This window comes from Gorilla gorilla, chromosome 20, assembly GCF_029281585.2.
Source record: "Gorilla gorilla gorilla isolate KB3781 chromosome 20, NHGRI_mGorGor1-v2.1_pri, whole genome shotgun sequence".
Lineage (NCBI taxonomy): Eukaryota > Metazoa > Chordata > Mammalia > Primates > Hominidae > Gorilla > Gorilla gorilla.
In genome coordinates, this window is record NC_073244.2 from 49,885,240 (window position 1) to 49,898,185 (window position 12,946).

Consider the following 12,946-nt stretch of genomic DNA (forward strand, 5'->3'; position numbering starts at 1 on the left):
CAGTGAGCGGAGATCACGCCACTGCACTTCAGCCTGGGCAACAGTATGAGACCCTGTCTCAAAAACAAACAAACAAAAAAGAAGTGTAAGAGTACTTTCTAAAATAATTAAAATAGAATGAAAAATGTCCAAACCATTAAAGGATAGGGCAGAGGTGAGAGGAGGAAAAAATACAAGAAAGCACAAAGGAACATAAAATTACATGGCAGGAATGAGTTCCATGTTAGTAATCACAGTAAATGTGAATGGTTTAACTTGCCCTATTAAAAGACAAAGACTCACAGTCTAGGTAGAAATCTTCCCCTAAACCCCTTGTGGACAAACCAAGAGTGGCAGATTGGTGATAGCTTAGCTGCTGTCTGCCTGAAGCATTGTGCTGAGAAGTACTCAGGCCCCATCTAAGCTCCACAAGAAAGAACACTGTGGTCAGTGATTGCCTCTGCAGTGGGTTTGGCAGAACGCCGTGCCATGTGTGCTAAATAGAGATAGCATATGACACGGCAGTTCAGAGCACAAGATCTAGTCAGAAGGCCTGGCTTCAAGTCCCAGCACTGCCACTTACCAGCTGCATGACCTTGAGCCAAGTTATTTAGCTTCTTTGTAATTCAGTTTCTTCATCTGAAAAGCAGGTACAAGAATCATTCTGCATTGCTGGGTGCAGTGGCTCATGCCTATAATCCCAACACTTTGGGAGGCCGAGGAGAAAGGATTGCTTGAGCCCAGGAGTTTGAGACCAGCCTGGGCAATACAGTGAGATGCCGTTTCTAAAAAAAATCAAAAAATAAATTAGCCAAGCTGGGTGGATCATGAGGTCAGGAGATCAAGACCATCCTGGCTAATACGGTGAAACCCCGTCTCTACTAAAAATACAAAAAATTAGCCGGGCATGGTGGTGGGCGCTTGTAGTCCTGGCTACTCGGGAGGCTGAGGCAGGAGAATGGTGTGAACCTGGAAGGCGGAGCTTGCAGTGAGCTGAGATCACACCACTGCGCTCCAGCCTGGGTGACAGTGCTAGACTCTGTCTCAAAAAATAAAAATAAAAAATAGGCTGGGCGCGGTGGCTCACGCCTGTAATCCCAGCACTTTGGGAGGCCGAGGTGGGCAGATCACAAGGTCAGGAGATTGAGACCATCCTGGCTAACACAGTGAAAACCCGTCTCTACTAAAAATACAAAAATTAGCCAGGCATGGTGGCGGGTGCCTGTAGTCCCAGCTACTCGGGAGGGCTGAGGCAGGAGAATGGCGTGAACCTGGGAGGCAGAGGTTGCAGTGGGCCGAGACCCTGCCACTGCACTCCAGCCTGGGCGACAGAGCGAGACTCCATCTCAAAAAAAAAAAAATAAACAAACAAACAAACAAATAAAATAAAAAATAAATTAGCTGGGCATGGTGGTGCACACTTGTGGCCTCAACTATTCAGGAGGCTGAGTGGGATGATCACTTGAGCCCAGGAGTTTGAGGCTGCAGTGAGCTATGATCACACCACTGCACTCCAACCTCGGCAACAGAGAAAGACCCGGACTCAAAAAAAAAAATGAAAAAGTGACCAGGCACGGTGGCTCACACCTGTAATCCCAGCACTTGGGGAGGCCGAGGTGGATGGATTATTTCAGGTCAGGGGTTCAAGACCAGCCTGGCCAACATGGTAAAACCTCATCTCTACTAAAAATACAAAAATTAGCCAGGCGTGGTGGCACACACCTGTAATCCCAGCTACTCGGGAGGCCGAGGGAAAAGAATTGCTTGAACCCGAGAGGCAGAGGTTGCAGTGAGCTGAGAGTGAGCCACTGCACTCCAGCGTGGGTGACAGAGCAAAACTCTGTCTCAAAAAAACAAACAAAAGCAAACTCCTGTGTTCCTCCCCACCCTTCTCAGAGGTTTCCTGACTTTGTAAAATAGAAGTCCTCTACTCAAATAAGGTTTTAGGGAAAAAAAGGTCGACTCCATCCCTCCATATGCGGATGTCAGAGCTTTGGCATCAGCCTGGGCTCCACTCTCTCTCATGCCCACATTCGTCAGCTCCACTTCTGTAGGCAGGCATCAGCCACCTCTCCCACAGCCCTCACCCTGGAGCGAGCCACCCTGGTCTCTCCCGGACACTTTCGGTGGTGTCCTTTCTGGTCCTTCTTGCCCCTGCCCTTGCTTCTCTGTGGCCTGTTCTCGACGTGGTAGTGAGAGCAATCTGATCACATCACCTCTCTGCCTAAACCCTCAGGTCACTCTAGGTTAAAGCCTCAGTCCTTACGGAAGCCCATGAGGCCGGGTGTGACCTGGCTCCCTGTCGACTTCTCTGATCTCATGTCACTGTTGCGCTCTCTGCCCCAGCCATGAAGACCTCTGAGGTTTCATGCGCATGCTAGGGCGGCGTCCAGCCTCAGGGCCTTTGTACCGCCTGTGCCTCTCGCTGGAACACTTCTCTGATCACCACATGGCTCGCTCCCTTTCCTCCTACAGGCCTTTGGTCACATGTCGCCTTGTCGGTGAGGCCTCGTTATCTAAGATTGCACACCCCCTCCCCTGGCTTGGAGCACATTCACCCGCTTTGCCTGCTTAACCACTGTCTGCCATGCACTGTGTGTTATCTGTTCACTGCCGTGTCCTCAGCACCTGGGCCAGCATCTGGTGCACAGTAGCCACTGAATGAGCAGGAACCGAGTGCAGGCACAAATGCGACGTATGCTATAGTGGCCGCAATAGTGAGGATCGAATGGGCGCCAGCTCTGCGTCAGACCCTGCTCAGCACCTTGGGTGGTCTTGCGTCTCTTGCTCACAAAAGCCTGATGAGGTCCTCACTTCACAGATGAGGCAACTGAGGCCCCGAGATACCTTGACTTGCCCAGAGCCCAAAGAACCTGGGTTTTGGAGTTTTTTGTTTTGTTTTGTTTTTTGAGATGGAGTCTTGCTCTGTCCCCCAGGCTGGAGTGCAGCAGAGCAATCTCGGCTCACTGCAACCTCCATCTCCCAGGTTCAAGCATTTCTCCTGTCTCAGCCCCCCAAGTAGCTGGGACTACAGGCGCCCGCCACCATGCCCAGCTAATTTTTGCCTTTTTAATAGAGATAGGGTTTCGCCATGTTGGCCGGGCTAGTCTCGAACTCCTGGCCTCAAGTGATCCACCCTCCCTGGCCTCCCAAAGTGCTAGAATTACAGGCCTGAGCCACTGTGCCCGGCCAAGCCTGGGTTCTTAAACACTAGGCTACTCCACCTCCCCTAATCTTGACAGCAGCTCGCGTTTCTTGAGCAGGGACCATGCCAGGCACCGTGCCAGGTGACATGTTTTACCCACATCCTCACTGTGCCACTCTGTCCCACACCCACCCCCGTGCCTACTGTTGGCGGAGTCCTTTTAGAGCATATTTCCACAGCCATACCCCCACCCCCACCCCCAGTCTCAATGCCCCAGAGCCTGCTGGGGAACCAAGTGGGCCAGGGAATGGTGACATAAGCCATCTCCTGTGGAGGGGCAGGCCCATTTTGAATGACTCGTGACAGTGAGTCTCTCTCTTTGTGAAGCACCCACAGGGTACAGATTCCACACTCTCCCCGGCAGGCTGACTCAACTGCCCCAGACATCCTGAACTAACGGTATCCCATCACTGGTTAATTGAATGAGTGTTGTTATGCGCCTGGCCTTGGCCTGGCCAGTGCTGGGACATAGCGATGACCATAACAGACCCAGGCCTACTTTCATGGTGCTCCTCTCTGGGACAGATATTAAACACGCAATTCGGCCAAGCGTGGTGGCTCACGCCTGTAATCCCAGCACTTTGGAAGGCCGAGGCGGGTGGATCACCAGGTCAAGAGATCGAGACCATCCTGGCCAACATGGTGAAACCCCATCTCTACTAAAAATACGAAAAAATTAGCCAGGCATGGTGGCGGGCTCCTGTAGTCCCAGCTACTCAGGAGGCTGAGGCAGAAGAATGGCGTGAACCCGGGAGGCGGAGGTGGCAGTGAGCCGAGATTGCACCACTGCACTCCAGCACTCCAGCCTGGCGACAGAGTGAGGCTCCATCTCAAAAACAAAAACAAAAACAAAAACAAAACAAAACAAAAAAAACACCACGCAATTGAATTGCCAAGAGCTTAAAAGGGGGGTGTGGAGGATGCCAGGAGAACCTATCAGATGGTGCTAAATCAGACAAGGAGAAGGTCTCAAATCCACAGGTTGGATACAGTCCCAGATGTATTTAGTTAGTTACCAAAGTTTAACATTTAGAGCAAGTTTGTCCAACCTGCAGCCCAAGATGGCTTTGAATGGCACCCAACACAGATTCATAAAGTTTCTTAAAACATTATGACATTATGAGTTTTTTTGTGATTTTTTTAAGCTTATTAGCTATCATTAATGTTAGTGTATTTCATGTGAGGCCCAAGACAATTCTTTTTTTTTTTCTTTAAGACAGTCTCGCTCTGTTGCCTAGGCTGGAGTGCCATGGTGCAGTCTCAGCTCACTGCAACCTCCACCTCCCCGGTTCAAGCGATTCTCCTGCCTCAGCCTCCCAAGTAGCTGGGATTACAGATGTGCACCACCATGCCCAGCTAATTTTGTATTTTTTTAGTAGAGACGGGGTTTCACCGTGTTGCCCAGGCTGGTCTTGAACTCCTGACCTGAGGTGATCTGCCCACCTCAGCCTCCCAAAGTGCTGGAATTGCAGGCATGAGCCACTGTGCCCGGCCCAATTTTACTTTTTAATTATAGAAAATTGCAAGCATACACTAAAGCAAAGGGAATCATATAAGAACCCCAGTCTTGGCCGGCTGCAGTGGCTCACACCTGTAATCCCAGCACTTTGGGAGGCCAAGGCAGTTGGATCACCAGAGGTCAGGATTTCGAGACCAGCCTGACTGACATGGAGAAACCCCGTCTCTACTAAAAATTCAAAATTAGCTGGGCGTGGTGGCACATGCCTGTAATCCCAGCTACTTGGGAGGCTGAGGCAGGAGAATTGCTTGAACCCAGGAAGCGGAGGTTGTGGTGAGCCAAGATTGTGCCATTGCACTCCAGCCTGGGCAACAAGAGTGAAACTCTGTCTCAAAAAAAAAAAAAAAAAAAAAAGAGAACCCCAGTCTTCATTACCATCTACAATAGTTACTGACCCATGGCTGATCTTGTTCTTTCTTCCCTCCCTCTCTTTCCCAATTGTTTTAAAGAAATCCTAGACATCCTATCATTTCATCTGTAAACTTTTCAATATTTATTTCTAAAAGATACAACTCTTAAAACATAACATAGCCATCATACATAAAATAAAAAATTAACGATAATTCCTTATTGTCAAATAAACACATTGTCACCCATGAATGGGCTATAAAATCAATCACAGAGATGTAATTTTTTTTATTTTTAATTTTAACTTTAATTTTTAAAGACAAGGTCTTGGTGTCACCCCGGCTGGAGTGCAGTGGCACAATCATCACTCACTGCAGTGTCACTCTCCTGGGCTCAAGCCTGCCTCCCACCTCAGCCTCCCGAGTAGCTGGGACTGCAAGCGTATGCCACCATGCTCAGCTAATTTTTTTTTTATTTTATTTTTAGTAGAGATGAGGTCTTGCTATATTGCCCAGGCTCATCTTGAACTCCTGGGCTCAAGCAGTCCTCCTGCCTTGGCCTCTGAAAAGTGTTGAGATTACAGAGATTACAGGTGTGAGGCACTGCACTCAGCCTGAGTTGCAACAGTGTTAAAGGATAGATATCTTAGTCCACTTAGCCTGAATATAACAACATAGCTTAGATGGGGTAGCTTATAAGCAAAAGCAATTTATTTCTTCGCATTTCTGGAGGCCAGAAAGTCCAAGATAAAGGTACCCGCAGGTTCTGTATCTGGTGAGGGCCCCTTTCAACTTCACGGATGGCACCTTCTTGCTGTCATGGTGGAAGAGGTGAACAAGTTCCTTGGGCCTCTTTTTTTTTTTTTTTTTTTTTTGAGACAGTCTCGCTCTGTCGCCCAGGCTGGAGTGCAGTAGCGTGATCTCGGCTCACTGCAACCTCTGCCTCCTGAATTCAAGCGATTCTCCTGTGTCAGCCCCCTGAGTAGCTGGGATTACAGGCGTACACCACCACGTCAGGCCTCTTTTATATGGGCACTGATCCCCTTCGTGAGGGTTCTGCCGTAGTAATAGGATGGGAAAGAATAAAAAGTGTCACAGTGCGCCTCAGTGAGTAAAGATAAGACTAGTTTATGAAGCATTGTTTTGGTCACACATGTTTCCCCCACTTTCCAAATTCTCACCGTCCAAATCAGGAACCAAACAGATTCAGTGACATTTTCAGGTAAGTACTTTACCATCCAAACGCTTACTTCTTGCTATCCACACTCAAGAATGTGATGGATTTGAATTGCAAGGAATATTTGTGTCTGTGGGCATGTGTGTAAAACACGAATGTGTAGAGTAGTTTGTGACATAAAATTATTTCTAAAACACGAATGTGTAGAGTAGTTTGTGACATAAAATTATTTCTTTCCTTGGCCGGGCGCAGTGGCTCACGCCTGTAATCCCAGCACTTTGGGAGGCCGAGACAGGTGAATCACTTGAGGTCAGGAGTTCGAGACCAGCCTGGCCAACATGGTAAAACCCCATCTCTACTAAAAGTACCAAAATTAGCTGGGTGTGGTGGCAGATGCCTGTAATCCCACCAACTCGGGAGGCTGAGACAGGAGAATTGCTTGAACCCGGAAGGCGGAGTTGGCAGTGAACTGAGATCGGGCCACTGCACTCCAGCCTGGGCGACAGCGAGACTCCGTCTTAAAAAAAAAAAAAAAATTTATTCCTTTCTTCAAGTGGTGGTGAGAAAAGTATGAAAGCGGGCATCCTGATAGGTATGTTACATAGCATCATTTCTAGCCAGGGGATGACTTCTCACAGGAAATGTAAGCCATTCCGTTATCTTTCCATAACGCAGTTTTAGGAAAGGGCAGGCATTCTTGACAACTTGCTTAATAGCCATGGCTGGTTACGTTCATCTTGTTTTTATCCCAAGAAGAGGAGGGGATCTCTTAACAGCATGCTGGGGGGAGGGGGCAGGGCTCTATTCAGCAGGTCCTCAGATCTTATGGTAACACATTATCCAGGGGAATATCTCACCCAGTGAAGCAGGGAGTCCTGGAGGCCAGGCCCTGTGTGGTCCGATCAGCTCCATGTTGGGGGAAGGTCTGAGGAGGAGATGGGGAAAGGGTTTCTTTCTCCAAGAATGGTGTCACGAGGCCGGGCATGGTGGCTCACGCCTGTAATCCCAGCACTTTGGGAGGCCGAGGCGGGCAGATCATGAGGTCAGGAGTTCGAGACCAGCCTGACCAATATGGTGAAACCCCGTCTCTACTAAAAATACAAAAGCTAGCCGGGCATGGTGGCGTGTGCCTGTAATCCCTGCTGCTGGGAGGCTGAGGCAGGATACTTGCTTGAACCCGGGAGGCGGAGGTTGCAGTGAGCCGAGATCACGCCACTGCACTCCAGCCTGGGCGACAGAGTGAGACTCTTGTCTCAAAAAAAAAAAAAAAAAAAAAAAGGTGTCACGAAGTAAAAGAATATAATGTGAGTTCCCAACCTAGAAAAGGTCCCAGTACTTCTGGTCTGCTGCTTCCTTGTGTATTTTAGTTAGAGTCATTGTGTCAGTCAGGATACAGTATTAGTGGCTTAAAGCAGGTTTGGCCGGGTGTGGTGGCTCTCGCCTGTAATCCTAGCACTTTGGGAGGCTGAGGCAGGTGGATCATCTGAGGTCAGGAGTTCGAGACTAGCCTGGCCAATATGGCAAAACCCTGTCTCTACTAAAAATACAAAAATTAGCCAGGCATGGTAGCAGACACTTGTAATCCCAGCTACTCGGGAGGCTGAGGCAGGAGAATCGCTTGAACCCAGGAAGCAGATGTTGCAGTGAGCTGAGATCATGCCGCTGCACTTCAGCCTGGGCGACAAAGCAAGTCTCCATCTCAAAAATAAATAAATAATAAAATGATAAAATAAATACCGCAGCCCAGAGGACATGGCAGTGCCACTCACAACTCATTAGCCAAAACAAGTCCCAGGGCCCCACCCAACCACAAGGGAGCCAAGAATTGCAATCCCACTGACCCCAGGAAGGAGGGAGTTTGGGGCCTTTGGAGCCACAGCTCATGACTGCCATGGTCTCTGCAAGGTTAGAAGCCACGGGGTCGCATATCCACATTTCCCCTCCAGAAATCAGGAAGCCAGGCTGGGACCGGGTGCGTGTTCCCCCTGTGGGTCCCCTGCCATCACCCGGGAAGGTATTAATAGATGGGAGTCGGCAGGTTTTTGGCTTCAAAGCGGGGAACGTGACCAGGGGTCTTCCAGAGGAGCTGACCCAAGCGGCTTCTGAGGCTCAATCCTGCCTGTGGCCTGCAGGTGATGACCAATGGCTGGGAGACGGTGGACATGACGCTGCGGCGGAACGGGCTCGGGCAGCTGGGCTTCCACGTGAAGTACGACGGCACGGTGGCCGAGGTTGAGGACTACGGGTTCGCCTGGCAGGCCGGCCTCCGGCAGGGCAGCCGACTAGTGGAGATCTGCAAGGTGGCCGTGGTCACACTGACCCACGACCAGATGATCGACCTGCTGCGCACCTCTGTCACTGTGAAGGTGGTCATCATCCCACCTTTTGAGGACGGCACTCCCCGGAGGTAAGGGCCTCCACCTTTCAGCCAGGTGGTGGGTGGCAGCTCCCAGATCGCTGGCATGAGACCTCCCTGGCACTGTCACTTGAGGTCCCAATAGAGGGGGGATAGGCAGGCCCTTCTAGGCAGGAATAGTGGCAACGGTGACAGGAGGGGGAGGGCACATCTACAGAGCGCTTACTGTATGCCAGTTATTGGTTTAGCCCTTCATACATGCATGATCGCATTTAATCTCCACAGTTGCCCTGTGAGGGGAGAGCCTCATTCTTCCCATTTCCTACATGAAGCACAGGATGTTAATAGTTGCTTGCCTGTGGGCTCCCCACTCTTCATTTATTTGTTCAAAATGTGTTTATTGAGCCCCTACTGTGTGCAAGCTCTGTTCAAAGTGACCACAACAAAGTGCCTGCTCCATTGCGGTTTGTGTTCTACAGGGAAAGACAGGCCGTGAAGAAATAGGTGTGTCATACCGGATCAGGTAGTGCTAAGTCTCAGAAGGAAATTAAAGCAGGGTAATGAAGGGGCTGCAGCACGGTGAGAGAGCTGCTTACAAAGTGGGCAGAGAAGGTTCCGCGAGGCTCCACAGGGAGGCAGCCATGTGGTTTTCTGGCCAGCGGGCTCCAGACAGGAGCTGGCCAGGGCACAGCCTCCCCAGTGTACCTGGATGTGTTCCTGGAGTACGGGGAGGCCCATGTGGCTGGAGCAGAGCGAGCAGGAGTGAGAGCTGAGAGCAAAGGACAGAGAGGTGACCAGGCAAGCGGTGTGGGCTTCATGGGCCATGAGAGAAGCTTGGGTTTTATTCCATGCTCAGTGGGAAGCTGGTAGGTGACTTATTTATTTTGTTTTGTTTTTTCTTTTGTTGTTTTTGTTTTTTGTTTTTTTAGATGGAGTCTCGCTCTGTCGCCCAGGCTGAAGTGCAGTGGCGTGATCTCAACTCACTGCAACCTCCACCTCCCGGGTTCAAGCGATTCTCCTGCCTCAGCCTCCCGAGTCGCTGGGACTACAGGCGCGTGCCACCACGCCCAGCTAATTTTTGTATTTTTAGTAGAGACGGGGTTTTGCCATGTGGCCCAGACTGGTCTTGAATTCCTGACCTCAGGTGATCTACCCGCCTCAGCCTCCCAAAGTGCTGAGCCTCCCCAGGCTGTTTGTTTCATTTTTTAATGGAATATCTCAAACATAAAGTGTATTACAAGTATCAAAACATATCGTATGCCCCATAAATATATATGCCTACTATGTACCCACCAAAGTTAAAAAGAAATAAAAGGAAATACCCGACTGGGGGGAACAAAAGTATACTGAGCCCTCTGGGCACTTACCAACATGCGGCCAGCTTTTTGTTTTTTGTTTTATTATCTCCATATCCTCTTCCTGCCCCGCCTGTCATCTTAGATTATCTAAAACAATTCCAGATCCTGGAATGTGCCTCTATACAATAAAGACCTTTTTTAAAAATTACACCTAACAAATTTAACAGTAATTTCATGTATTTCTTGTTTTTGTTTGTTTTTGTTTGTTTTTTATTTTTTGAGATGGAATCTCACTCTGCTGCCCAGGCTGGAGTGCAGTGGCGCCATCTCGGCTCAGTGCAACCTCCACCTCCCAGTTCAAGCGACTCTCCTGCCTTAGCCTCCGCCTCCCGAGTAGCTGCAACTACAGACATGTGCCACCATGCCCAGCTAATTTTTGTATTTTTTGGTAGAGACAGAGTTTCCCCATGTTGGCCAGGTTGGTCTCAAACTCCTGACCTCAAGTGATCCACCTGTCTTGGCCTCCCAAAGTGCCAGGATTACAGGCTTGTGCCATCACCCCTGGCCTTAACAGTATTTTCTTTTTCTTTCCTTTTTTTTTTTTTTGAGATGGAGTCTCACTCTATCGCCAGGCTGGAGTACATTGGTGCGATCTCGGCCCACTGCAACCTCTGCCTCCCGGGTTCAAGCGATTCTCCTGCCTCAGCCTCCCAAGTAGTTGGGACTACAGGCACGTGCCACCATGCCCAGCTAATTTTTGTATTTTTAGTAGACACGGGGTTTCACCATGTTGTCCAGGATGGTCTCAATCTCTTGACCTCGTGATCCACGTGCCTCGGCCTCCCAAAGTGCTGGAGTTAACAGGCGTGAGCCACTGCGTCCAGCCAACAGCAATTTCGTAGTGTCAACTATCTAGACTGGGCGGGCAGATCACCAGGTGGGAGTTCAAGACCAGCCTGAACCAGGCTGGAGTCCAAGACCAGCCTGATCAATATGGAGAAACTCTGTCTCTACTAAATTAACTCTGTCTCTACTAAAAATACAAAATTAGCTGGGCGTGGTGGCGCATGCCTGTAATCCCAGCTACTCGGGAGGCTGAGGCAGGAGAATTGCTTGAACCCAGGAGGCAGAGGTTGCGGTGAGCTGAGATCGTGCCATTGCACTCCAGCCTGGGCAACAAGAATGAAACTACGTCTCAAAAGAAAAGAATTCTCCTATTGCATTTGATTCATGTATCTCTTGAGGCTCTTTTTTTTTTTTTTTTTTTTTTTTTTTTTTGCTTTGAGACAGAGTCTTGCTCTGTCACCCAGGCTGGAGTGCAGTGGTGCAATCTTGGCTCACTGCAACCTCCGCCTCCTGGGTTCCAGCGATTCTCCTGTGTCAGCCTCCTGAGTAGCTGGGATTACAGGCATGTAGCACCACACCTGACTAAATTTCATATTTTTAGTAGAGATGGGGTTTCACCATGTTGGCCAGGCTGGTCTTGAACCCTGACTTCAGGTGTTCCACCCACCTCAGCCACCCAAAGTGCTGGGATTACAGATGTGAGCCACCGCGCCTGGGCTTTTCCTTGCAGTTTATTTTGGAAAGAAACCAGGTCACCTGTCCTTAGAGCTTCCCCCTTCCTGGCTTTAGCTGGCGGCCTCCCCATGGCGTCCTTTAGCCTATTGCTCCACCACTGGTATTTTCTGTAAACTAGAGTCAAAGATGGAAGCTTGCTTAGGCCCCAGTGGGATGTCTTTCGGCCGCAGCACTCCTAGGTATGCATCTGTGAGAAGGCACTGCGTGCCTGGTCTCCCCCTGCAAGTGACACTAGGGGCAAGCAGAGGCTTCAGACAGCGGCACCTGGCCATCACCACATGTCCCCTTCAGTCCTTCTTCACAGCCCAGCAGCCACTGCTAGGCCCTGCCTAGATCCATCATTTCATGATGGTTTGCAGACGAGTGCCATCTTCATTCTGTCGTTCCTTCTTCATATATTGGCTGGAATGCTTCTAAAAAGAGCTTTCTTTCAGTAACCGTTTAGTTACCCTGAGGTATAATTTGTACAGAGAAGACAAGATAAATACAGTTTTCAGAATAATGAGTTGGTCCCTAGCAACCTCCAGAAGTGACCAATGAGAGAGACGCACCATGTTCCCAGCTCTGGAAACAGTGCACAGAGGACAGCCAAGGCCTTGGCCTCATGGAGTGAGGCCCCAATGGGTCAGGGGAAACAAACAGTAAACAAGTAAATGAACGAGATGATTTTATATCACAGAGTGGGGAGGCAGGACAGCATAGCAGGAGAGGCAGGCTGTCTAGGTTTGAATCCCAGCTCTTCCCCTTGTTACCTTTGACCCTAGGGAAGTGGCCTTACCACCCTGTGCCCAGTTTCCTCATTTGTAAAACAAGGACAATAACGTCCTTTCCACAAGAGCGTTTGTGAAGTTGAAGGAAATCCAACTTGTAAAGCACGTAGGACAGGCCAGACCCAGTGAATTTGTGACTGTAGAGTGCTGGTGGCTCTCAGCACTTTTGGAGGCCGAAGCCAGAAGATCGCTTGAGCCCAGCAGTTCGAGACCAGCCTAGGCAACATAGCAAGACCTCGCCACTACAACAAATTTTTTTTTTTTTTGAGACTGAGTTTCACTCTTGTTGCCCAGACTGCAGTGCAGTGGCATGATCTTAGCTCACTGCAAGCTCCGCCTCCTGTGTTCAAGCGATTCTTCTGCCTCATCCTCCCGAGTAGCTGGGACTACAGGCATGCACCACCACACCCAGCTAATTTTTGTGTTTTTAGCAGAGACGGGGTTTCACCGTATTGGCCAGGCTCGTCTCAAACTCCTGACCTCATGTGATCCGCCCGCCTCGACCTCCCAGAGTGCTGGGATTACAGGCATGAGCCACTGCACCCAGCCCAAATTTTAAAAAATCAGCTAGGTGTGATGGCACATGCATGTAGTCTCAGCTACTCAGGGTGAGATAGGAGGTTGAGACTGCAGTGAGTTGTGATCACACCACTGCACTCAAGCTTTCTCAAAAAAAAAAAAAAAAGCCAGGCTTGGTGGCTCACGCCTGTAATC

The 12,946-nt window shown here is 49.6% G+C and overlaps 1 protein-coding gene across 1 annotated transcript in view; it reads left to right on the forward strand.

The window, feature by feature from the left end:
- The window catches only part of SIPA1L3 (signal induced proliferation associated 1 like 3), a 300,770-nt gene that overhangs the window by 214,298 nt on the left and 73,526 nt on the right, over positions 1 to 12,946 (forward strand). The window contains exon 10 of the mRNA XM_055369256.2: positions 8,360 to 8,634. Within this exon, the coding sequence (XP_055225231.1) occupies positions 8,360 to 8,634 (275 nt within the window). The remainder of the gene's footprint in view (positions 1 to 8,359; positions 8,635 to 12,946) is intronic.